Source organism: Xiphias gladius, chromosome 6 (genome assembly GCF_016859285.1).
Source record: "Xiphias gladius isolate SHS-SW01 ecotype Sanya breed wild chromosome 6, ASM1685928v1, whole genome shotgun sequence".
NCBI lineage: Eukaryota > Metazoa > Chordata > Actinopteri > Istiophoriformes > Xiphiidae > Xiphias > Xiphias gladius.
In genome coordinates, this window is record NC_053405.1 from 15,746,662 (window position 1) to 15,771,298 (window position 24,637).

Below are 24,637 nucleotides of genomic sequence, written 5' to 3' on the forward strand. Positions count from 1 at the left end.
GAGATGTAGTGGTATACTCAGGCTTCCAGTAAAACGTGACAATGTTGTTTCAGGTGCAATTTAGCACACGTCTGAGCATTTCCAATTTTCCTTTATCTAGGAAGCGACCGTCTGCCTTTGAGTGCTTGAGCCATGAATGGTTCCAGGTGAGAGGAAACACAACACAATAGTTGTTTTAATCAAGCTTTATTGTATTCACACACATATTAATGCAATTTAGGAACACAACATAACACAATAATCTCTGCAACTGTGTTCAGGACGAACATGCAGGAGAAGATACTGATGAAATCAACACAAGGAGTTTGAAAGTATTTATCTCAAAATCAAAATGGCAGGTGAGTTGCCTCTCTTCTATCATTTATTGAAACTAACTGGTTTCTTGTAATGTTGATTATCTTGAAGTTTGATATGATTACATGAGTTGATTCACAGCAGCTCATATAATTTGCCTACGAGAAAACCTATTGTCTAAATTTGTCTCTAGCATTATCTTTCCCCTGTATCTTCCCAGCGTTCGTTGACTTGCATTGGGTCAGTTCTCACATTGAGGCCCATCCCTGAGCTGCTGGACGCTCCTCTCAGAGAGACTGCAGTGACAGTTCCTCGTGAGCTCCAGGAACATAGCAGCACCTCTCTGAGCAGTGGCTCATCATCTGAGTATGATGAAGCCGACTCTTGGGACTTTTTCCAACACTACAGCCCGACTGAGGAGGAGGAGGAGGAAACAGAGGAGGATTATGATCCTTTAGTGGAGAGAGCACAGATCCCCGAGCCTTTTGCCAAACTCCACCTAGGTGCAGAGGAGGAGGAGGAAGTGACATTAGGGGAGGAAGAAGATGGGGAGGTGGTAGGAAGGAGGAGTGATTTAGAGCGGAGTATGAGCAGGCAGTCAGTTGCGTCATCAGATGTGTCGTGCCAACAGACACCTCAGAGGGAGCGTAGGTTCAGCAAGGACAGCAGTCCATCTCTCTACCTATCCGACTGGGATGAGGGTTCAGGAAGTGACGGAGGTCGTATCCCTCGGGGCAGTGTCATCCGAAGCACTTTCTATAGCACTTCTCATCAGCTTTCACCCATGTCTGCCAGACATATGTCATTGCGGGACAAATTCCAGGCCAAAAAGCAGGAGAGAGGCCGCAAACCACTCAGGAGAAGCTTTTCAGGACGCCTCAATGAGCCTCTTATTGAATATGTAGAGGATGAGACAGAAACTAACCGTGGCCAGAGACGGGGATCTATCCAGCCCACAATGCAGAAATCCTGTTCCTTTGACAGTGGAGTTGGCCTCACCCACAGCAACGTACCCCCTCATAGGAGGAGCCGGTCCCTTGATGAGTATTCACGTCGGTCTCCCAGCTCACCCAAGCGCACAAAGCCAGTTGAAGAAGAGGGCTCTCTAAGTCTGAAGGAAGATTTCACAGATGATGAAGTGGCAGGGAGAAACTTGTTGGCCATCCCAACCCCACGGCGACCCACAAGAAGAAGAGACTCCATCGCTTCTGTACATGGGACTCGCACACTGGGTGGAACATCTGTTCCCTCAACCTTCCTTGCTGGAGACAGAATGAGCACCAGACTGGATCAAGAGCAGACAGAGGGGGGAAATAACTTTGCTGGCTCCCAGGGGTCTCTGACTGAGTCAGATATTTTGGAGCATGGTGGCTCAGAGTCCTCAAGCAGACTTGGCTCCTATGAGGAGCTGGGTCATGGTCATCTCGGAGGAAGATACAGATCGGGAGAGAGGGAAGGGGACGATGAACAAGGGGAGCCTCTGATTTTATCGCCCCCTTGCTCATTCCAAGAAGTTAAACCGAGAGGCTCGTTTCCCCGGGCACCGCCGCGTAACCGCGCCCGCTCCAACCCCACCTTATCTACAAAAAGCAGCAGTCAGCCGGGGCCCCCGCTAAAGCCGAGCCCCAGTCCCAGCCTCTCTTCTCTCCAGGCCCCAGAGAGGCCTCCCAGGGCCAAGGACAAGAAGGAAGGCTATGGCCTCCAGAGGCATGCATCCGCTCCAGCCCTGGAAGCCCGACTGCCCACAGGAAAGTCACCCAAGCTGGGACTGCTGAAGATCTTCCGCAGGCAGTCTTGGACTGGCCATTCATACTCCCAGCTGGAGAACACAGAGTTAGGACCCACATTAGGAGAAATAATGAAGCCCGATACACCCACCATGTCACTGAGGAAGAAAATGAGAGCTTCAGCCTCCAGCCTCACCAAGCTGTTTTCCAGGTCTTCCAGTAAGGAGGATGTGAGTAAAGGAGGTGAGTTATTGCAAATTATGCTACTTTTATTTCATAATTAAACTGGAAATGGTGTCAGCACCATACATATTAAGAAAAAATAAATAAAACTTGATAGCTACACAACGGGATAAGAGCATTATTAATCTATTTTTATTTACCTGATCCCTCCCTAGTTTCAGATGCAGTATATTATACATTTATACTGTACATTAACATTGTACCGTACATTTTATCCACCCTAATGTTTTTTTCCTTTTGGTGTTTGTCCATTATAACAGGGCCAATAGTAAAAGGATCAACGCCCATCCCACCTGAAAGGGAGTATAGCACTGGTCTTGAGAGTCCAAAAAAGAGGACCTCCAAAATCCTGCCTTCTTTCAAAATACCTGCATTCAAAAAGACAAAAGGTAGTGAATACGTTGTATTCTGTGGATTATGTATTTCCTGTCTGAAATAGCCTGAAATCCTGCTATCATCATTTTTGCTATGAGCCTGGTTTTCGATGTGTGTTCCACTCCATAATTTACAGGTCTGCCAGTCCGTCCCAACAAAGCTGACGTGCTCCAGTTAGATGGAGGCGGAGTCCTGCTGGTCTGGAGACCAGTCCAGTCTAGTGACCCTGTCACCTACTGTGTGCAATACTGTACAGATGGTGAGTTTACCGAAATGATACAGCAGCACAGAAATTACTCCTTTTTTTTTTGTCAAAGGGAAATTAAATATTTTTTTATTTGTCAGACAAATTTAATGGTACCAATTCATAAAATATAAAATGTAATCTATTTGCATATGTGGTCAATGTTTCATGATGAAAATTCCTTAGAGATTTGCATTTTTATAAAGTATTTTAAGAAGGACTTTGGACTAACATCAGTCAATACTGAATTTAGTGTACACTGTCTTTCCACAGTTAGAAATACAAACATATACCTCATCAGGAATGTGCAGTACAAAGTGTTTGGAATGACTCACTAATATTTTTCAGTCACCATTTTAGATCATTTCAATTTCATGGAGCTGACAGCCAGTTGTAGTCTAATAGGGTGATTGTTTTGGCTTTGAGTTCTAGTCTTCAAGTTAATTTAAAAATTATATTTCCTATAGTAGAATTTCACTAATATCAGTGTTGCCTGAATCTATGGCAAGAGCATTAACATGTGCAGTGAGTGTGGATTTCACAGTAAATCTCATGTGTTGTGGGTCTCCGCAGGCGGGGAGTGGACGGTCCTGTCAGAGGAGGTGACAGATAACTGCTATGTGGTGAAGGACTTGCCAAGGGGAGCGTCTTATGTGTTCAGGGTGGGCTGCATCACCAAGACAGGAGCAGGACCTTTCAGTGATGCCTCGGCACCTGTTGTTATGGCTAAACACCCTGAAGGCGAGAAAAATACTCTCAAACATGATGTTGCATGTTTGCTGTTGCAAATGTGTCATTTCATTAATTCATTCTTATTTCATATATATAGTGTTTCTGATCTGTGACCGCGCATTGTAAATGTAGTAGGACTTGTATATTATCAGCCACTACATGGAGGGTTATAACATTTTTACGTCTTTTTACTTTGTCGTATAGAGACTCACATTTCTCTCATCCTGACTGAGACCTTGGGGTCGAAGGCCACTGGATCAGAACGACAAACAACACAAAAGAACTACAACTTCCTCTCTGAGATCAACAGGTGGGAATTTTTGTTGCAAGCAAGGGAGGAGCTGTAATGTCCCTTTCCTTACTTTATATGTAAATACTTTGTATTTGCTGTAGTATTTATTTCAGTTTGGTGGCACATGATAATATTTTTCTTCCTTTAGGTTTCATCTTTAAACTTAGGTGTGACTTTTCTGGTTTTTCAAGTCTGACACATACAGACTGTTTTATGCTGATATTCAGTATCTTTATCCTTCTCCCCTTTTATGACAAAAAAATTGAAGTATCTGTGTTTTCCAACAGACTTTAATTGTTCTTCTTCTGAAAACCCCTCCAGTAGCATGTACCATTATCCATCCTTTTTCATTACCTGCTTATTCAGGTTCACGAGGGACTGGAACCAGTTCCACCATGCAATAGGTTAAGAGGAGTCTTGTCTTGTATCTCCCACTATCCCTCAGTCACCAGTTTGCCTTACAGCCTTTCTCTGTACCTCTCCATCTTCTGCTGTCGTCTCTCTCAGGGGTCGTTTCAGCGTGGTAACCCTGTGTAGGGATGTTGAGACCAGCCAAGTGTTTGCTGCCAAGATCACCCCTTACCAGGCAGAGCAGAGACAGTTGGTGCTGAGGGAGTACCAGCTGCTCAGGAGGCTTCATCACCCACACCTGGTGCAGCTGCACACTGCCTACATCACCTCCTCCTACGTGGTGTTAGTGGAGGAGCTTTGTCCCGGCAAGGAGCTGCTCTACAGTCTGGCTGTGAGGTAAAAGAGGGCATGGGAAAAATAAGCTTTTGTATTTCTTTATACACAGGGGAAGGATATATTTTGCAGGAAAATTAAAAAGCAGAATACTCAAACCTTGCAAACATCACATTTATGCAGGCTTTATGTTTTTTGCCAACAACAACTAGCAAGTTGACTATTTTGGTGGGTTGGTCTGTCTAACACTTTGTTCAATATTTCATCAAACATTAGCCACATTGCGATGAAATTTAGTCTAGATATTTATGGCTTTATGAGCATGACTTCCTAATGACAATGGTGAGCCCCAGTCCTCTGGTCTAGTGACAGCATCAGGTCAAATGTCCACTATTTCGTCTAGGAACCTTGTCCATTACAGTGGAAAGCCTCCTTGTTTTGTCCTGAGGGGCCTGTTGGAGGAATAATCCAACCAGAACTGATCACTGCATGATTCCGAAATAGGAGGCTCCACTGAGTCTAATAATTAACACTTAACTAATCCATGTAAAATCTCTTTTCAAACCAATGTCTAAAAGATTATGTTTCTGCTATCTTAAGCCATTTGTGGCAATCCATCACATTTTGTAGTCAAGCTTAACAAACAGGCCTGTCTGTCTTCCTGTCCTTTCAGAGATCTGTACGCAGAGGCTCAAGTCGCAGAGCTGCTGATTCAGATTCTGAGCGCAGTCGACTACCTTCACAGCCGTCGTGTCGTCCACCTGGACCTGAAGTCAGACAACATGCTGGTGGATGATGGTAACCACTTGAAGATTGTAGACTTTGGCTCGGCTCAGTCCTTCACACCTGGACAGCCCCTCAACATTGAGCACATCCAGGGCATGTCGGAGAGCAAAGGTACTGTTGTATTTCTTGTTTAATTTCAAAAGGCGCCAACTAAATTGTGTAAGATATTAAAGCTTGCATTGTTGTTGATTCTTCTAATGTGCTAAACCTTTGACTGTCATGGCCTTCAACAGACTGCCGCAGCAAAGGTACACATTCTTTAAGGAAGGATGGATTGATGGATGGAAATAACTCAGCCTAACTTCATCCACCTCAGCTGATCCTAGCTACCATAACCTAACAAACCCAAGTCAATTTTATTATCTTTTTTGTCCAGTTCTTTCTGATTTGAGTTGTTTTCCTAATACAGAAAATTAAGCATGTGAGTGAATGTGGCATTGCCAGTAACAGCACACCTCCTTAAGAACAATGTCCTGTGTCTGTCTGTTTTGTCAGTTTATATTGTCCTTCCTAAAGCTCCAGAAATCCTGGAGGGTCAGGGTGTTGGGCCTGAAACTGATGTTTGGGCTATTGGAGTTCTGTTGTTCATCATGTAAGTACAAACATAGCGGTGGAACAGCTACATATACTAAGTTTTTAGTTTTAGAAAATATGTGGTAGAACACGTTTGTTGGGTTAAAATCATATTGTCTGAAAACATTAAATCCAAAATTAGATGTTCTTGCAAAATAGTTTTCAATAATGGCAAGTTATGAATAGTTTAAATCCTTGGATTATGAAATCTTAACAGTTCTGCAGACAGCGATGCAAAATGATTCGCTTATTGAGTAATACGTATTTTATGCTTTTTTGTACAATTCCTTTTTTCACTAGGTTGAGTGCCGACAGCCCATTTGATGCAGAGCTCAGCTGGGAGCAAGACAGAAACATCAAGAAGGGAAAGATCCAGTTTGGACGCTGTTACCCTGGTCTGTCAGAGGGAGCCTTAAACTTCATGAAGAGCAGCCTGAATAACAAATCCTGGTAAATGAATCTGTTAAAAGTATTCGTGTGGAAAGTTGTATTAGTGGATAAGGAACATAAATGTGTACATTCAAATATGATAACATGATCAAATATGATTTTGTAGGGGGAGACCCACTGCAGCCGAGTGTCTCCAGAACCCATGGCTGCGTGCTCTTCGCGCCCCACACAAAGCCCGACAGTCCAAGGTGTGTTTCTCCACAGACAAGCTTAAAGCTTACCTCCAGCAGAAGGAGGAGAAACGAGACCTGGTCCGCACCAAGCTTCAAGGTCCCTTCTTCCAGTAAGGCAGCGTTGTCAAAAAAAGTAGGACTTTCTTTCACCAGCAGGTTTTCCTAAACAATTTGCAGGTTTATAACCAGCAAATTTCATTTCAGCTGTGTGGTCAGATTGTTAAGATCGTTTTAGTATCCTCTGATTAAGAAAATGAGATGCATCTTAACAAGTTTTCAAAATGTACTTATCCATTATGTTGTACATGAGAGTGCGGTGCATTTTGTTTGCTTTGGTTTATATGGAAGCTGATCAGGGATGAAGTTTAGTCTATGCAACGAGTGTACACTGTTTGCTTTGTGACATGAGAAAAATTAGCTCCTCAGTATAAAACAGCTGCCCATGTTTGGACTGACAGTCAAAAATGTTTTCTGTGCTATTCTGCTCCATACAGAAAACAGATGTATTTCTGAGTTATACACTGTATTTTATTTAAATCTTTACATGTTCTACCTTCAGATTGCAATGTATAAATAGGAAAATGACTAGATTTATAGGTTTTATTAGATGCTTGTAAGATTCATATTGATAATATATTGGGTCAACAACCCACCTGAATGAGTTAGTGAATGAAAGATTCATTAAAAGGCACAAAAGTGGTCAGTTATTGTCCTCACTTTCTTTATTCAGTCTTACACACAGAAACATACATGCAAATGTTTTAAACATAGTTATACACGGTGATTCTATCATCATTCATGTAATCTTTAAATGATACGCGGAGTGTAAGTGTATTTTTTAAGTACACAGTATTAGTCATCCATATAAATCACCACAATTTTGACACTTAACTATAAGTACATTTATTGCCACTATATTAGAATTCAACAGAACAAATAAAAGTATAACTATTTTCTTAACAATTTCTAACTATTTAGAGGTGTGCGCATTAGGTACTGTCTTGTGATACAGATGTGTTCTGCACACTTGTGGATAGGCCAGTGCCAAAAATGGGCCCATAAAGACCAAATGCAGCACTGGATTTGGCAGTTGTTTCTATTGCTTTTATTTATATATATATATATATATATATATATATACATGTAGCCGAGCCAGCTGGCAGAAATATGTTGGTTAAGATTTTCATACCTAGATATCGGCCATTAATTGCTCTAAATCTAACACAAACCCCCATTCTCTTAGCTGAGAAAACAATACCTTTGAATTCAGACTCCCTCCTTCCCATCTGAGCACCTCTGAGCATATTACGTACAGGGTAACAGAAAAACAAAAAATTTTCTTTATTTCAGGTGTGTTTGCAGTCAGTGACCGTGGGGTTATTCAGGCCAGAGTCACAAGTGTTGGTTTATTCTGTCCAGCAGCAGAAAGACTGGGTTTCTGTTTCTTATGATTTAGCCTCCTGAACTTTTTTGATTTCCTGTAGAAGGAGAGATGAGGAATACTTTTGCATTTTTGCTAATAAACTAATGGTCTTGTCCAAAGCATCGTGAATATAAAAAGGTCTATGCTACAGCTGGCAGACAATAGTAGTAAATTTGTTAAATAAATAAGAGCCAGGATATTTTCTTTTACTCACCTCACTGAGGATATCTTTCAGCTCCACATAGGACCTCTCTAAGTCATCATTGATGATAACAACATCAAACACTCCTGGCTCCTTACCTAGAGATGACAAGAGAATCAGCTGCAGTGATTGTCTTTATTCAGCATCGTGTTCGAGCAGAGCGGCCGAAAAACTTACTGAGCTCCATATCAATGCGTGCTGCCTCCAGACGTTTCTGTAAACTCTCCTCTGTTTCTGTCTGCCTGTCCCTCAGACGTTTTTCCTGAGAAAGACAAGAACAAGAACAAGACATTATCTTCGGCACGAGAGCCGCTCCATGAAAAAACAAAACAGCAGTTATGTTATAACATCATGACTGCAGCTATTTAATATGATAATCAAAAGTATAACACAAACAACATTCTACTCTGCGCAAGCAAGGATAGTGCTTAATGAGTAACAACAAAGCTGAAAAGTGCAGAAATGGAAATATTGCAATATATTACATTAATGCAATATATAAATTTGGACATCTACCAGGATCTCCATGGAAGGAGGCTGGATGGAGATGTAGATGGGGTTAAGATCCGTCTGTTTAATCCTCTTCACCCCCTGGAGGTCCACATCAAGGATGCAGATTAGGTTCTTGGCCAGAACGTCTTCTACGGCAGCTTGACTAGAAAAACAGTGCAGTGTTATACTACAGAAATTACGTCAAACACAAACATATTTAAATAACCAGGACTACAGAAATGAACAAACATGTACAAAATGTGTTAACTTATAATTTTGTGCTCAACATGTAGTGACTAAGGTAAGAGGATTAATCCAGGCTGCTGGGACCGCAGTGGGCATATGTTATCTTCAGAGTAAGAGGAAGAGATTAAACGTTACACACAAGGTGCTGAGCCGCAGTGTTGCTTTTTCTGACCTAACGGAGGTTAAAGTGCCATCTGTCACCAGACTACTATACTGTATATCCTCTTGATCCCTGCGGCCCAGTCTAATGGCATGCCCTTATACAAGGCAGAAGTCTTAATTTCTGTTGAATTAAGTTTGGCTGTTAATGTGTGACACTGATATTCAATTGGCTTATTGCGTTTTCACTCATATCAACTCTCTATATTTTCTGTCAGGGTGGAAAAGCTTCTGAAACATTACAAACTTGAAAAATTACATCATACAGATGAAGTTATTGTTGGCGGGTAACACAGCTAGCCAAATGCTTATGGAACTGAGATACTTTTAAAAATGATTATAAAAATTTGCAGAAATGCACATATTTACCTTGTTCCATACATGTTGCCAGAAAACTCTGCATTCTCAATGAATTCGCCCCTATTGATGCCCTCCTCCATGGCCTCTCTCGTTGTGAAGTGGTAGTCTGTAAGATGCAACATTAATAGCACATGTAGCTCTGCCATTAAAACTTGCACAATGGAAAGAAACTGCAGTTTAGTGAAGGATGACCCTCGTTTTATCGTAATAAATAGTGAACATCAGAGTGATCACAGGCAAAAGCGAAGGAAATCTAGACACAGAGGCTAACCTCAACGTGTACAGCTCACTGGATAACATTTTTGCCCATCTGCCACCATTTTCATGGCTGATAGTGTGTGTTTAAGTGAACGACGTTCTCCTAGGAGTTAGATTTGAAACTGTGTTGCAATTGCGAAAAAACAGACATTCTCTACAGGAAAAGCAGGCAAAAGATGAGAAATGTTTTGTTTTTTTTTGTCAAAGATTCTCTAGAGATGACATTTATAAAGCACCCACTGACCACATTATATTGTCCATACCAGATCCATAAGCCTAGATCTTAACATCAAGACCTCTCGAGATCTAAAACGGCAGAGTTTTAGAAACAAACACGTTACTACTACTACCACTGACAGCCACTGTTACAGCAGACAATCATTAGCGTAACAACACTGATGGAGTCTGTTCAGACTTAAGTAACAATCTGAAGGGAAGTGATGGATAGAACAGGAAGCGACTCTGCTGTAAACAAATAGATAGTAACCCTGAAAGCAAGACAGAATGGATTTTAAACAGCACTCAGGAAAACTTCAGCATATGGAATATTTCTATGCATGATCAAAACTACTATTTGGCCCAAAGTGAAAAAAAATCCACTGTTTTTTTTACTCAAATGATGGGATATAATTTGGATTAATAAAACTACATTCAGTGTCTAATCCTCGGTAAACAAACAAACAAACAACAAACATGAATAGCATCTTGAAGTTTTAACACATTAAACACATGCACATGTTGAATTGTTGTCCTGTGATGCTAATGGTTGGCTGCAAATCATCAGTGCTCTATCAGCCACAATGGGAAATGGGACAGTTAGACCTCACTGGACTGGAAATGGGAACCACTACGGAGGCATCACAGGGGGCTATTTTCAAAAAGCTTTTTACTCCAAAGTGTAGACTGTCTGATCCCGATTCCTTAGATCATTTAATTTTTTTTTCGTTTAACTTTTTGTTTGTCACATGACTTGTTCCTATGAATCCATTGAGAGCGTGCCAGGATGATGAAAGTAACCCCCTTCCCTTTGCCTTAAAATAAACTGTGATCAGGAATCACACCTAGGTCACCTTCATCTGTGGTTTCTGATTCATTTGGACACGAAAATGTGGTTGACATTTCTAAGTCTTCAGAGGAAAAGACGTCTGCTACGGGCAGTAAAGTAGCCCCCAGAAGCATGGGGAGTTTGTTCAGCCCTATGGAGAAAGCAAAAAAGGCACAGAAAGAGGTTTATCCCTTTATATCAAGGGAGCTGTACAGGGGGGACAAAACCATTTGTGCAGTTCACTTGGGAGTAAGAAGTGTTGCGAGCATTATTGTGGACCCTGCAAGTAGGGGAGGCTGGGAAACGTGCTATAAAAACAAAAAGCAAGAATGGTGTATTGTCTCTAGTTTATAAAACAAACTTCTATCACAGCTCTGCAGATTCAAATCCAACCCCAGGGCTGCTGCCTGGTGAATCACAGAGCATGGGGGTCCTACTACGTCAACCAACTGCAGTACTTCTGTAGAAACTATAAAGTGTCTGTTTTGATCGAGAACTACTGTACCTTTGCCATCTTCCTCTCCTGGTCGAGGCTGTCTTGTTGTGTCTGTGAGGAGAGGATTTCAACATTAAAACACATAAGTATTAAAGGTGAATGCTAAGAAGCTGCAAAATCCTCACTCTCAGCATTATAAGGTTTACTGATGTAACACAAATCTGCAGGCCAGTGCAGCATTCAATCACCAGATGGCACACAAACGTACGTGACACGCTGAATCCGAAGACGCCTTCATGATCCTGCATGAGCCTCTTCATCAGAGTGCTCTTCCCTGCTCCGGAGGGGCCGCTCAGCACCACGGGCCTCGGTCCTGACATTGCTCTAAGAACAGATGGACAGACACAGAAAGGGAAAGACAGGGACAGAGTTGGCTCGTGTTTGTGCCAGAAGCAGATTAAAAGCAGATCTTTAGTGCCAGAAAAAACCCACCATTAAAGGTAACAGCTGCCATTTCTAGAATAAGATACAGGGCATCGCAGTATTCACACCATAGTTCCCAAGTGGTGAACTATGGATTCCATCAAGTATTCGACATTGCTAAACTCCCTCTCTTCCTATACATTACTTCTGCAGTGCTGGGGAAGCTCACAAACTCTCCTGTGAACTGGTCTAAGGTTCAGTAAGACTAATCCTTTGATCCAGGCTTCTCTTAACCACTACGCTGTCATGAGGAAACATCCCAATATGCACATACTGTAGAGGGTTAAAAGCAGATCTCTGCTCTTATGTTACTGTTGTGGTTTTAATCGCCGCTAATCATGAACTGACACTTAAAAATGTTCTATGTCCCTTTTCCTTGATTAAAATATTCATTCACATCCATGTCCTAATTGCTGACTCGTTGGACAGCCAGAGGCCCTGGGTTTAATGTTAAGAATGCCTGTTAATGAAGTCCGAACAGGTCAGTCAGCAGGATTAATTGGATCTGGGCCAGGCAGCACAAATAGTCCAGGACAGGTGAGCCATTTAACTGCTGTGCTAAAAGAGGATGATGTATCAGGAATGTTGTTGAATCATTTCGAATCCCCATTAACACAATTACTTAATAAGACAGGAGTCTGTACCAGTCAAAATAAAAACCATACAAACTGTGGAATGTAACAAAGTACATTTACTCTAGTACTGTACTTCAGTACAATTTTTGGGATACTTGTTACTAACTTCATTATTTACACTTTCTGGAGCTTTATACCTCTACTTCACTACATTTGAGATAGAAATATTGCACTATTTGCTCAACCACATTTATCTGACAGCTGCAGATAACTGTTACTTTTCTGCATTGTTATAGACTGCAATACCCAACAGTTTATAAAGTTATAAAAAAATACATTTTTTTTACCTTTAATACTTTGATACAAGCACATTTTTGCATTATCAAAGTACATTAGTATTATCATAACAAGTAAAAAGTCCATCCTACCTTTTCTCGAAGATCCTGTAATCAGTGTCGCTGAGGCGTTCAGTAACAAACAGACGATTCTTCAGCAAGGCTTCTTAATGGACTGTGTTCGTTTGTGTGTGTCTGTGTGTGTGTGTGTGTGTGTGTGTGTGTGTGTGTGTGTGTGTGTGTGTGTCACACTGATTGACTGAAGCAGCTCACTGTCAGTCTGAATTACCACCACCTCCCTTCAGCTCAGCGACCAATCATGTGTGTGCATGCATCTACAGTCCCTACACGTCACACCTTGAGCATGTCATACGGCGATGACATTTTCATAAACAAATTCACTTGGTGAATCTGTTTCTCCTAAAACTCCAGAGACTTGTTGCTGAGGAACCAGGTTGTGACTTTTGGCTTTGAAAGGAAAATGCCAGGTCAAGTTTAAGTAGGAAAATGACCTGTAATTATTACCAATATTTCTTTGTATGATTGTAAGTAGCAAACAAAAGTTGTTTGTACACAAAGTAGGTAAGGAAATTGCTTTTTTTAAACTTGAATTATTCCAGGATAGTTTCAGAAATGGCTTGTTCACTCTCAGAAAGTTATAATCATACAGTGTAAAACTGCTGTCAACTTACTGCTGATGGACCCTAAAATGTATTATTATGGCACTGACATTAACAATTTCCCCTTTGTGCTACACTTTTGTGGTGTTTTCCATCTCTGTTTGGTGTGATGTGACCATTGCAGTGTCAGAGTGGTCAAGTAAAAAGCTCAGAATAGCATAGTGTTTAGTGCTCCCCTCACTCCAGATGAGTTGTGATGGGCTCTTCCTGGCTAATCCTGCCCCGACCCACTTAAGGGGCACGTACACCACATACGGTCATCATAACAAGGCTGTCAGTAGGACTAACCAACACGAGATGCTTGCTTTCCATGGTTTGCCGAAAAGCCACACATTCAATAGGTGAATATCCATGTTATCCCCACAGTTACAAGATTTAGAGACACATCAGCTTTTTAGATGCACGTTTTATTGAAGTAACATTGATAAAATTAGATTTAATGATCCTGTACAAAGAAACACATCAATGACAAAGACAAAATGAGCCTGAATGTTATGAGATTACTGTTAATGGACCTACAGGAGCTAAACCAATAATAAATGATCTAATCAAAGACTCTGTACAGGAAATACAGTCAGGTTGTTCTGCTAATCAACATCATATACACACACCAATCCAAACATACACAAAACTATGTACATGTGCTTCGCAAGGGATTCGACTATTCTTTCCTCATAAAACCGACAAAAGGATTACAAAATCGATAAATATTGTCCCAAAGCAATTTTTCTATGTGTTTTTCAGTGCCTGAGCTCTCAGTTGGCTTTAAATGTTTTTTTTCAGATCTGGTTGATGTTGCAGCAGGAACATGGATATTGTACAGGGCTGTAAAGGAAGGTCAAAGGTCACGTTTGCTGATCTTCAACGTAGAACTTAGGAATACACTGATGTAAAGAAAGGGCCGGGAAGGGAGGAGGAGGAGGAGGAGGAGTCTATGACAGGCCAGCTGCCCACAAGTCCATCCCCGGTTGGCTTAAACAGAAGAAGCCCCTACACTGTCACAGGTAAACCCGCCTCAGGTCTCCAGGTGAGGTGATGGTGTTGCACTGAGGACACAACTTCTTTGCTCCCTGAAAAAATAAAATTCACACTTTTATTAAACACGCTCTGGGCATTTTGCTTCATGGTCATTCAGTTTATATGAATCACGATGTGTTACCAGCGTACGAAGCCAACACTCCTCACAGTGAACATGCCAGCACTGGATCGAGGTGAGCGGAGTTGTGTACGTGTCCTGTAGAGAGAAACAGACATGATTCAGGTGAGGATTTCTTTTCTGTAGTACTAAAAGCTGCCACTAGATGTCCATGTGAAACTAAGAAAGAGCCTTACAGGAGGAGAGGCTCCTTTTTAATCAACTTTTATTGAAGCCCCTTTAATACTCTGAAAGGAGCTGTGATTTATTACACTATAAAGTTTTAGTTTGAAATGATGATATAAAACATGTTGTTTTTGCATTTGTCAACTTAACCTAAAAATCTGAATAAGCAAGGTAAGCCCATCACCTTAAAACCTCTTTGACTTGCCTCCTTCAAAAAAAAGTATGATGTTAGCACATTGGTGTATTCAGATGTACAAGAATCTCATCAAAGATCCAACTGGACACAGTAGCTTTGTCTTCACAAAGAATTGTGAAGCTGCAGTTTAATTTCAAGTTTTTACCTGCCGTCTTTGTGCAGTTGTAGAGCTGTTACATATACATTTTGGCTGATACCAGAGATAAGATGGTATCTCTATAAAGCATATCTTCTTCTGTTCACTCACAGTGAACAGAAGAAGCTGTTCACTGTTTTCCTTTGATATAAAACAAAGGAAAACAGCATATTCTCACATTTGAGAGCCTGAAATGAGCAAATGTGTAGCATTTTGGCTCAATAAATTACTTAAATGATATCAGTCAGTGTTAACGTAATATAGAGTTGACTGTATACTATGGCACACATTACAGTTTCTAAATGTCAACTAATCATACTTAGAGCCTGCATCGTAATTTAAGTATGATTTCAAACTCATGTTCCTACGATTTTAAATAATATTATTTTAATATTAACATTACCAATAATATTGAACTATTGCCAGACCAAAACACAGGTCCCTATAGGAATATCATCAGTTTCTGCATTACTGCGCCATTATCTCCATTTTTTTTCCCCTGGTCTGTTGCTTTGATTTGCCTTCGTACTCACCATGCAGATGAGGCATTTAAATCTGTCTCCTTTAGACACCTGTTTCTCCAAATCCCGTATCCGAGCTTTAAGTGCATCCAGAGTTGTCAGTGTGGAGTCCTCTGAGAGTCTGCATACACACACACACACACACACACACACACGGATGGATGGACGGACGGTAACAGGAGGGGAGAGGGGAGGCCGCGTGAGTTAGGCAGACACTGGAGAGTCATTTATAAATCGAAGACAGATTAAATTATTCGCTGGCCAACATGGACACTGAGCATGAAATTTAGCAGCAATCACAATGGCTGCATTCGCTGTCTCATTTATCATAAGCGTAGGAAGCGGGTGGTGAGGTGAGTGTGTGGGGGGGGTGAGGTGTCAGGATCCTCACAGAGATAGACATACACTCACAATTACCGGAGAGACTTTACGTGCAAACATACTGTACATCGAGGCAGACGGGCTACAGTGCATTAAGTGTGATGAAATGTGTGTACATGCGTGTGTCGCCTGCTATGACCTTGATTGATGATATCGTCACATTTATATAGTATTGTTTATCACGCCGGTGGGAGCAGGGGCAGGTAGTCTGAGCTGATGTGACACAGAGAGAAAGAGCCGGGCTGCCAAACTACACTTTACAGAAAGGGAGAGTTACACTCCCTCAGTTGTGATTCCTGCGTGACATGCTACACCTGACAAACCCAACTCACCCCTGTGAACCTGAGCCGGTTTACAAGTAACAAGAATAACAAGGCCTTTGAAAAAAACTTGTAACATCACAAAAAGATAACATCTTGAACAGTACGTGAGGACAGATGCAGCAGACGTCCAAACTGACTGAGAGAACTATTTTACTTAAACAAAGGATGTTATTCTGTTCAGGACAAGCAATAGTGAGCTCAAGAAAGTTTTATTGTGTTGTTCTACCATAACCAATTAAAACCAAAGGACTTACTGAATGCTTTTGCTGTTTCTTTAAATGATAGGTCCAAAAACCTAAAAACAATAAATCACTTGATTCTTTTTAGCTTTTTTAGCTTTGAAATAAAAATGTCAAACACAACTGCGAGTGTGTTGTATCACTTACACTAAAAACGTTTGAAATTATGAGCGATTAGGGTAAATCCACCAGTGAGAAATATGACACAGACATGTTTGCTGTGTATTTTTTATCTCTGAGTGACCCCGAAACTTATTATACAAACTTACGTCTCTATCTCAGTATTTTTGCAGGTTTTGGGCAGAGCGGATATGCTGACGTCCACTTTCTCTCTACTGCTGGTAGATGGACTCCCTGAGTGAAGAAACAAAAAAACAACAAATAATGGTATAAATAGCGAGAAGTGACCAAACTCAGTAACATCTACCTGCAAAACCTCTTCTTTCTACCTTTCCTCTTTCCCTTATTCAATCAATTCATTCATTCAGAGTTTGCTTAACTCACCATCATTTAACCATTTGGAAAAGTCCAGGTTTACGCGGGAATCAGGCAATGTGCTGCTGCTGCTGCTGCTGCTGCTGAAAAAAGAAAAAAAGCCAAATAACTAAGAAAATTTAAAGAAAATCTATGTGATAAACGATAAGTAATATAGTGTATAATTATTTCATGTCTAACTGAATATCCAGGGCGAATGAAATGCCACCAGGTGGGATACATACTTCACTGTGATCTCCTTGGAGCCTTCTCCTGAGCAGGGGATTACATCCGTCTCTGTGTATCTGAGAACAAAACTCAGGAGAAAACAAGATGGTGGGAGCTAACAACAGGTAAGACACATATCTAACTCGTAAAATTCTGAGAAATATTGTACACTTGTTGTTTATCTACAGATAAAGGAGTTTGTGGGGAAAACAGTTTATTTGTTAGTCAAACTTTCTGCCACTAAATGTCTTCCTTTTTTGAATCATCTCTCAACTTAGGGTTGACATTACAAGACAGTATAGCTCTCATCAAGATCAGTTACAAAATGTTAATAGTTAGAATTTCTTTTCTATCACTGTTTATTCAAAGGTTGTTCACTTTGTACCTGATATTTCTCACCTAACTATAAACTTAAATACACGGGAAAGTGCTGTGATGTTGCACTGTGTGTTCACTGTAAAGGATACTGCGCTCTGCCGTACTCCAGAGTATCGTCCCCATCCACGTCCAGGTCTGCATCGCTGTCTCGACACTCCTTAGAAGTTGTGCTCACCAGCATTGCACCTGATAAGACAATTTTATAGGGAAACGCTTTTTTTAACAGCTACTGGACTGCACGAAGATTTTTGTTAAAGGACAGAGCAGAGAGATTTGTTTTTATTTCTATGGTCACAATAAGGTGAATTTTAGAATCACAAACTATGACGTTGCCCAACTCTCTACCCCTCTGCTTGTTTCTGTCAGTCAGTGTGTAACAAGTTTGCATGTCAGGGCTTTCTTCTCGGGTAAAGGAAACCGTTACTTTTAAGCTAACCTTCAAGGCATCATGCTCCGCTGTAATGTGGACTGAAAAGTTCAGTGGTTTTTCAACTGCCACTCAGTCACATTATTCACCCTCCACTGAGCAAGATCATACACACGGGTACCTCGATAGCACACAGACACACACACACACACACACACACACACACACACACACACACACACACACACACACACACACACACACAGATTTATGCTTACCTTTAAACCCTCCGACTACAGACATCATCTGTATCCTTCTCCTCTCATTCCACTCGTCCTCCAATGGCGCCAAGTCTGCTGAACCCTCCTAAAACACACAAAAATACACACACACACACACACACACACACACACACACACACACACACACACACACACACACGAAGAACACAAGTTCACTGTCTGGATGAATATGTCCGTATGCCTCCTATAGCCTTGAGATGCATATCTGCTTCTGTGTTTTCATAGCTGTGAACCAACGCCTGCAGTGTTTTCACATGGATACACACCGAGCTGACAGTGATCCTGATGCTACATGAACAAAGGCAGTCAACGGTGTCAGAGGGTTCAGACCACCGACATTCTCTCAACCCACCCTCGACATTTTATATTTTCATCTCCGATTACAATAAAAAATGTCAGGGAAACAAATATTTTCATCTCTTTTTCATTCAAAGAAAAAAAATAGAACAAATACCTGTCCCTCCTCTGGTTTCCTCCTCTTCAGCTTTCCAATCCTGACTGGGGACAGAGAGAGGAGAAGCAGAAGACAGTGATACAGTTACTTCAAAGGCAGGCCACAGTGTCTTTAGTGGGTCTCCCTATACATTTTTTTAAAATTGGGTTGTGAGCTCTTGTTTCTTTTTCTTTTTTTTATTTTATCCTTGATTTTTGAGTCTCAAACTTCAGTCTTCCTTCATTCCTCACAGACGAGCAGATTACCGAAAGGGCCAATTCCACTGAAAGAGTTTGTGTCCTTGTGTTTATACATTATACATTTTTTGCAACCTAAAAATTTCCCTTTTTATGTAGTGAACACGAAAATGGTGGAGTAACATAATCTTCATGTCATTTTGTGTCACGTTTTGATCCGAGTTTCAGCTCACTTCTTTACTTTGAGCTTTTACACTTTTAATCACTCTCGCATTTTGAGGCTACACAACGAACCAGGTTCTGAAGCAGGGGTCAGACACTGACACTTCTGGGATCACTACATCTTGCAGGGAAATAATAGTTGTACCACAGTCCACTCAGATATAATTAATAGTTTTAAATAACATCCATTTTGAAATCAGTTTAAAAGAACACAACAGGGTGGGTGTTGATGAAGGGGCACTTGAGTTCATCTGACAGGGCTGTGGAGGCCAGTAGGACAATTACTGATGAATTAGCTCATTTCACAAACTTTTCAGCTCATGTGTCACAGTAATCCACAGACCCTGAAGTGAACTTACAATCAAGAGCAAGGAGACATGAACGTGGGCTCCATATATACAACAGCTGCAGGGTTTGGTTTTTTTTCAGCACTGGCGGCAAAACTTTCCTCCCATCCCCATCCTGTCATCCCAACATCCCCCTCCCCCCATTTTCGTCTCTGATATAAAAGTTAACATGGCAGAACACCAACTGCACCTCTTCTCCCACTCCGACCTGACTGACTGCAGATTGCATAAGGGGACATTAAGTTTTAGGGCCCTCTAATTCCTGCTGGATGACAGTGGCCCCCCGGGGGGGGGGGGGGGCACCCAGAGAGCTGGTGGCCATGACCTGAGTGCCGCCATCCCAGCGAACATAATGAGGGTTAAAGAGACGGTCACAGATGAGGAAGAGCTCATCAAACAGAGAGAGGAGAGAGAGAGAGAGAGAGGTTGATTAATCAACAGAGGAGCCACCCCCTCCCCTCCTCCACCGCTCTTCTTCTTTTTCCTCCCCGACGTGTATTTAGAAGCTCATTATGCTGTCCTGTTATAAGGCCCAATAAAGGCTAACAGACCTCGACATCACTGGCAGTTTTGAAGAGCCAGCTAAGAGCCAGAGAATCTCAGCGGTAATAGTAACGGTAGTAAGATGTCTGTAGTGTCAGCCGCAGCTTTAAGGATGCTCTGTAGATCTACATGTCTACATCAGTGCAGAGGCCCTGTCAGATTACTTTTGAAACTGTTGGATCAACAAGCGTAACTGGCCATAATGGGAGAGTTATGAAAATATTTTTTTATCCAAAATATACAGGGCACAGTTGGAATATTGGAAGTATCACATTTTTTTATTATTCTTTTTTGATACCAGTTTCTAATAACATCCTCTTTATAAAGGGTTTATAAAGTAATTACTTAATGATTGATTTATAAATCATTTACTAATGCTTTATAGATCATTTTCTAGCCATTAGTAAGAACACATTTTGGGTTGCAGGGTTGTGAAAAATCCCTTTGCCTGGTGCTTATTCTCCTCCAACTTGTTCTAAATATCTAAACAGGAGAATTTATGTATTTATATGTGACCTGGTAATCCAAAAGTTGTTAGTAGTGGCTTATAACTGATCGATAATGCGGACAGCACTTATACTACTGTAACCATGAAAGATTAATTCAATATTAATATATAATGATATCTGACAACATGAAAAAATCACAAACTGAATAATTAAATTCATGTCTTTCATAGTGTCATTAAAAAAACATTGCTCATAAGGTGGAAGAGTGACACTAGAGAATAAATTATCATGAATATTTATGAATCATTTTCCCTTTTCAAACTAGTAAATCTTCAATTTTGTAAACCAGGAATTAGCAAATATTTTTTATTTTTGATTAACAAATGTTGTTTAAAAAAAAAAAACTTAAACAGGACAATGATATTGCATTTAGTGTATTTTAGGATAAGTAAAAGTTTCTTCCTTAAACACATATTCAATCTTGCGTCGGTTTAAATCCTGGACTTGGCTGCTAAAAAAATGAGTGTGGGCATGAAGAAAGTGCTTCTCAGTGTGTCTTACCAGCTTGTGTGCAGTCTAGGTGGGCTCCTGCGCTGTGGGGGCGTAAGGGGGCAGATTTGACGTAGCACCTGCACCAGCAGAGGTCATCGACTGTTAACATATCAAGAGGTCAAAGTTGAAAGGTTAATAGCTCCTCTGCTCGTGTGGGCGCTAGGCCAGTGGAGATGGTGTGGGAAAAAGGGTGATATCTGAACGACTGGTGGGGGGGGGCGCACACTGGGCACATCAGTGTGCACAAAGGAAACTAGAATGTTTAAAAAAAAAAAAAAACTCTGACTCCTCACATTTTTTTAAATTTAAAGCCATTTAAAACTACAGACTTGACTGAGTCTACCGAACTGAACTCTCTCTTCACGACAAACTGAGTCAGCAGCAATGAAACACAGCACGTCCACTCTGCATGCATCAACGTACCATTTAGTCTCGTATGTCTGTTGGCCCGCACACGCAGAAACGTCTGCAACAAACAGAAGGGCAACATAAGAATCACGATGCATTTAAACTTTTAAATTTCCATTTTTGGAAATTGCCATTTTTACAGGAATAAATGAACAACAGCTCGGTAGATGGTCGGAAAATTTCCACATTTGTTAATTCATTGTGATTTACAGATATGACACCACAGTAATCTTTACTATGGAACAAAGAGGACGACTTCTGCAGCTTTAAAAAGTGTTTTGAGAATAAGTGACTGCTACACTGACACCGAAAGCATCTTTTTATGCTTTTCTTCTTAAACTTATTACACATGGTATTCTGTTTGTCCTTTATTTATTCAATATTGTGATTACATTTCTTAATATTGTAATTACACTTCTGCTCCTCTGTCTACTCTGAATATTCAACATCTTCTGCATATCTGTCCATCCTGAAGGTGGGATCCCTGCTCTGTTACTCTTCTTGAGGATTTTCCTTTTTTTCCATTAAAGGTTTTTTGGTGGAATTTTTGCTGAATTTAGGGTGTAAGGAAATAGAGTGTATTACGTTGTACAAGTTTTTTTTTTTTTTTTTTCATAAATTATATCCAAATTTAAACTCCATTGAAAATACAGGTGTATTTACAATCACGTACACTCTTTTGAAATCTGGAACTCCTTATATAATTTCCAAATTTTTGTACCTCACCTGGTATCGGTCAGAGTGGGCGTCCTCAGCCGGTCGAGGGGGTGAGGTGGGAGAACCTCCTTCGCGCTTTATATGCAGAGAAAGACACAGAGACTGGACAGAAAAACAAGAAAGAGGAGAGAAGAAAAGAGTCAGAGGTAAGATGATAGTGGATGTTTTTTTTGTTTGTTTTTTTACTTAAACTCATGAAGATGTCACAGTTGTGTTTACCTTTGGGGTCCTTATGAGGTGGTCATGCTGCACCGGAGTGGCACTGTTGAGAAGAGACAAGTAGTACAGAAGCTTGTATGTTAAACAAGCTTGGAAATAGAAAGTCACAGAACACACACACACACACACACAAATCAACTATACCATCTTCTTATACAATATACAAACACAATATGATCTTTTAAATGTTATCTCGTAAATAACCTCTGCTTTTATCTTTTCTGAATTTGTATCTGAGACTGTGTATAACCTCATTTCACTCCTTCTCACTTTATGTCTATCATTCTGTTACTGTTATAGTTACACACGCTCTCTGTCACACACTCACACACACACATACACAGTGTCCCCGTGGGCCAAGTTCAATTTGAAACCATTACTGTCCACGGAGCGGTCGTTAAGCAGATTTGGAGTGTAATGTCTTTATTGGACGAATCATTCTTCGGGTTTAAACAGCAGGCAATGTGTGTACGTGTTTGTGTGTGTGTGTGTGTATGTGTGTATGTGTGTGTGTTTGTGCACCTCTGGTCCTTGTGTGTATGTTTTAGACTGTGAGTGTGCATGTGTGTAGAGCTCAAAGCAGCCATTAGTGGGACATTATCCGCCTGCTGTATGATTTCTTGCCTTGAGGCCGGAGGCTGTAATATGAAAAATGTAGGGAACAATGAGGCAGCTTGTAAACACTCCACACAGGTGACAGAGAAGATGGGAGATACCACCTGGGGAAACTGAGGGATGGGTTGGGAGGGGGTCCCTCTAGCTACAAAACCAGTCAACATTAATTATTACCCGAAAGCTAAACAGAATAGAAAGACTGAGATGCAAAGCAGGAAGAAAATGATATGTGGGTAAATGGGAGAAGTGAAAAGTTGAAGGAAAATAGACATTTGTGGATAAAAACTTTATTGGTATGATGTAAAATAAAGAGAATGGAATATGTAAGAGAAGATTTACAGGATTATAGAGACATCGGAGTGAAATCAAATGGCAGAGTGAGTGTGATACCTGATTTGTAGCTGGGCGAGTTTGGCTAACTCCTGCTCCATGTGTTCTTGCAGCTCTCCAGGTCGCAGAATGGCCTGGCAGACTGGACAAATTGGGGCCTGAGCGTCGTAGAGACCCTTCACCTTGCCTGGATAGAGGAGGAATGAGAAGGTTAAAGGAGGTGTCCAGGACGTGTACCATGATTTTTCTATTGTCTTCGTCTGTCAGACTATGGGAGCATGTAGTAAAGAAAACTATGCCACAGAAAACACTGTGAGAGATGATCTAGTGGGATTTCTTTTTTGATAACTATTAACAGCCAGCATCCCTCCTTCACTCAACTACTCGAGGTGTAAATGGACAAAAACTTTATTAGTCAGTCATGCAGGTGTGATTTCCCCCTTTTTTTGTTTTCTTTTTGTAGACCGCTTTCATTTGGGGTACTTCTTGAAAAATCTATAACTGTGTCTAAATACACATCACAATAATATACTGGCTGTCTTTACAATAAACAATGTACAATCATACCTGAACAAATTTACAAGAAAACAACAATGGGTGAAAGACAAAAAATTCAAATTTATCAAAAAACATTAAATTCTGCAACGACGGGACAAGTTAGTAAAAGTGGCAGGACAGCAGTGTAAAAATAGTATTAACAACACAAATGTACCTGAAATATCAGAAGTAAAGGAACTCATTATGCAGTAAATTGACTCCTGTGAGAGTGGCATTATTTCACAAATTTTATTCTTGGATTATTTTTAGTGATGCATTTATTGATGTGTAAGCTGCATTTCAGTGTGGTTGAATGGAGCTGTTTTGAACAGAGTTATATATCTTACTACTGGCTGGTTTTATATTTATTTTCCATCGTATCCTGTAATCCCACTATACATTTTGCATGTAAAATATTAATCAGCAAAGTAACAGGTAACTACAGTATACTAGTCAGATGGAGTGAAAGGTATATATTTGCCTGTGAAATGTATTGGAAGTAAAAAGTAGCATTAAATGGGAATACCCAAGTAAAGTAGATACATCTGAAAATGGTACTCAAGGAGAGTACTTGAGTAAAATTACTTTCCACCACTATTATTATTTAACATACTGTAGATGTTCTGCAGTTGTGTACCTATGTGTTTGTGTGTTTGTTCAGTCAACCTATCTGTACTATTGACAGACAGCGGGAGTGAGAGTAAAACAAGGTTACACACACAAACACACAGGCACACTGACATGGCCCGCTGCTGTCAGTGTGTTGACATCATAGGCTGTCAATAGGAACATTACCCAGGAGGGCCACTCGGCCCATTGGGCCCCACTGATGGATTACTGCCATAAGCAGCCAGCTGGGAGCCTGAGGAGCTCTACTATATCAAGATTTTACCTAGTAGATGAGGTGATTTACTCCTGAAAGCCATCAATCAGAT

At 40.8% G+C, this 24,637-nt stretch overlaps 3 protein-coding genes across 3 annotated transcripts in view; 1 reads left to right on the top strand and 2 right to left on the bottom strand.

Moving 5' to 3' along the window:
• The window catches only part of obscna (obscurin, cytoskeletal calmodulin and titin-interacting RhoGEF a), a 41,374-nt gene extending 34,117 nt beyond the window's left edge, over positions 1 to 7,257 (top strand). Inside the window, exons 68-80 of the mRNA XM_040128572.1 lie at positions 101 to 146; positions 261 to 338; positions 515 to 2,264; positions 2,525 to 2,653; positions 2,776 to 2,898; positions 3,457 to 3,624; positions 3,820 to 3,925; positions 4,415 to 4,654; positions 5,265 to 5,488; positions 5,611 to 5,625; positions 5,873 to 5,969; positions 6,251 to 6,400; positions 6,507 to 7,257. Coding sequence (XP_039984506.1) covers positions 101 to 146; positions 261 to 338; positions 515 to 2,264; positions 2,525 to 2,653; positions 2,776 to 2,898; positions 3,457 to 3,624; positions 3,820 to 3,925; positions 4,415 to 4,654; positions 5,265 to 5,488; positions 5,611 to 5,625; positions 5,873 to 5,969; positions 6,251 to 6,400; positions 6,507 to 6,687 — 3,307 coding nt within the window. The 3' untranslated portion in view covers positions 6,688 to 7,257. The remainder of the gene's footprint in view (positions 1 to 100; positions 147 to 260; positions 339 to 514; positions 2,265 to 2,524; positions 2,654 to 2,775; positions 2,899 to 3,456; positions 3,625 to 3,819; positions 3,926 to 4,414; positions 4,655 to 5,264; positions 5,489 to 5,610; positions 5,626 to 5,872; positions 5,970 to 6,250; positions 6,401 to 6,506) is intronic.
• Positions 7,258 to 8,018: 761 nt separating this feature from the next.
• On the bottom strand, positions 8,019 to 11,574 carry guk1b (guanylate kinase 1b). The gene is made up of 7 exons (XM_040129301.1): positions 11,463 to 11,574; positions 11,264 to 11,305; positions 9,465 to 9,561; positions 8,715 to 8,853; positions 8,376 to 8,460; positions 8,211 to 8,296; positions 8,019 to 8,051 (listed from the first exon to the last, which is right to left on the bottom strand). Exons 1-7 carry the CDS (start codon positions 11,572 to 11,574, stop codon positions 8,019 to 8,021), a joined length of 594 nt encoding a protein of 197 aa, XP_039985235.1.
• Positions 11,575 to 14,230: 2,656 nt separating this feature from the next.
• The window catches only part of rnf220b (ring finger protein 220b), a 29,098-nt gene continuing 18,691 nt past the window's right edge, over positions 14,231 to 24,637 (bottom strand). The window contains exons 2-15 of the mRNA XM_040129297.1: positions 23,226 to 23,352; positions 22,221 to 22,263; positions 22,011 to 22,103; positions 21,300 to 21,342; positions 20,886 to 20,975; positions 18,588 to 18,631; positions 18,110 to 18,197; positions 17,554 to 17,650; positions 17,104 to 17,163; positions 16,889 to 16,950; positions 16,654 to 16,738; positions 15,454 to 15,562; positions 14,427 to 14,501; positions 14,231 to 14,337 (exon numbers count right to left, since the gene is read on the bottom strand). Of these exons, the coding sequence (XP_039985231.1) occupies positions 14,266 to 14,337; positions 14,427 to 14,501; positions 15,454 to 15,562; positions 16,654 to 16,738; positions 16,889 to 16,950; positions 17,104 to 17,163; positions 17,554 to 17,650; positions 18,110 to 18,197; positions 18,588 to 18,631; positions 20,886 to 20,975; positions 21,300 to 21,342; positions 22,011 to 22,103; positions 22,221 to 22,263; positions 23,226 to 23,352 (1,088 nt within the window). The 3' untranslated portion in view covers positions 14,231 to 14,265. The remainder of the gene's footprint in view (positions 14,338 to 14,426; positions 14,502 to 15,453; positions 15,563 to 16,653; positions 16,739 to 16,888; positions 16,951 to 17,103; positions 17,164 to 17,553; positions 17,651 to 18,109; positions 18,198 to 18,587; positions 18,632 to 20,885; positions 20,976 to 21,299; positions 21,343 to 22,010; positions 22,104 to 22,220; positions 22,264 to 23,225; positions 23,353 to 24,637) is intronic.

Excerpts from the sequence above, each read along its gene's own strand:
- guk1b (XM_040129301.1), bottom strand. The coding sequence starts at position 11,574 with ATGTCAGGACCGAGGCCCGTGGTGCTGAGCGGCCCCTCCGGAGCAGGG. Across the intron at positions 11,306-11,462 it reads CTTCGGATTCAGCGTGTCAC|ACACAACAAGACAGCCTCGA; the intron begins GTACGTTTGTGT and ends CTCTCCTCACAG. Across the intron at positions 8,052-8,210 it reads TGAAAGATATCCTCAGTGAG|GAAATCAAAAAAGTTCAGGA; the intron begins GTGAGTAAAAGA and ends CTCCTTCTACAG.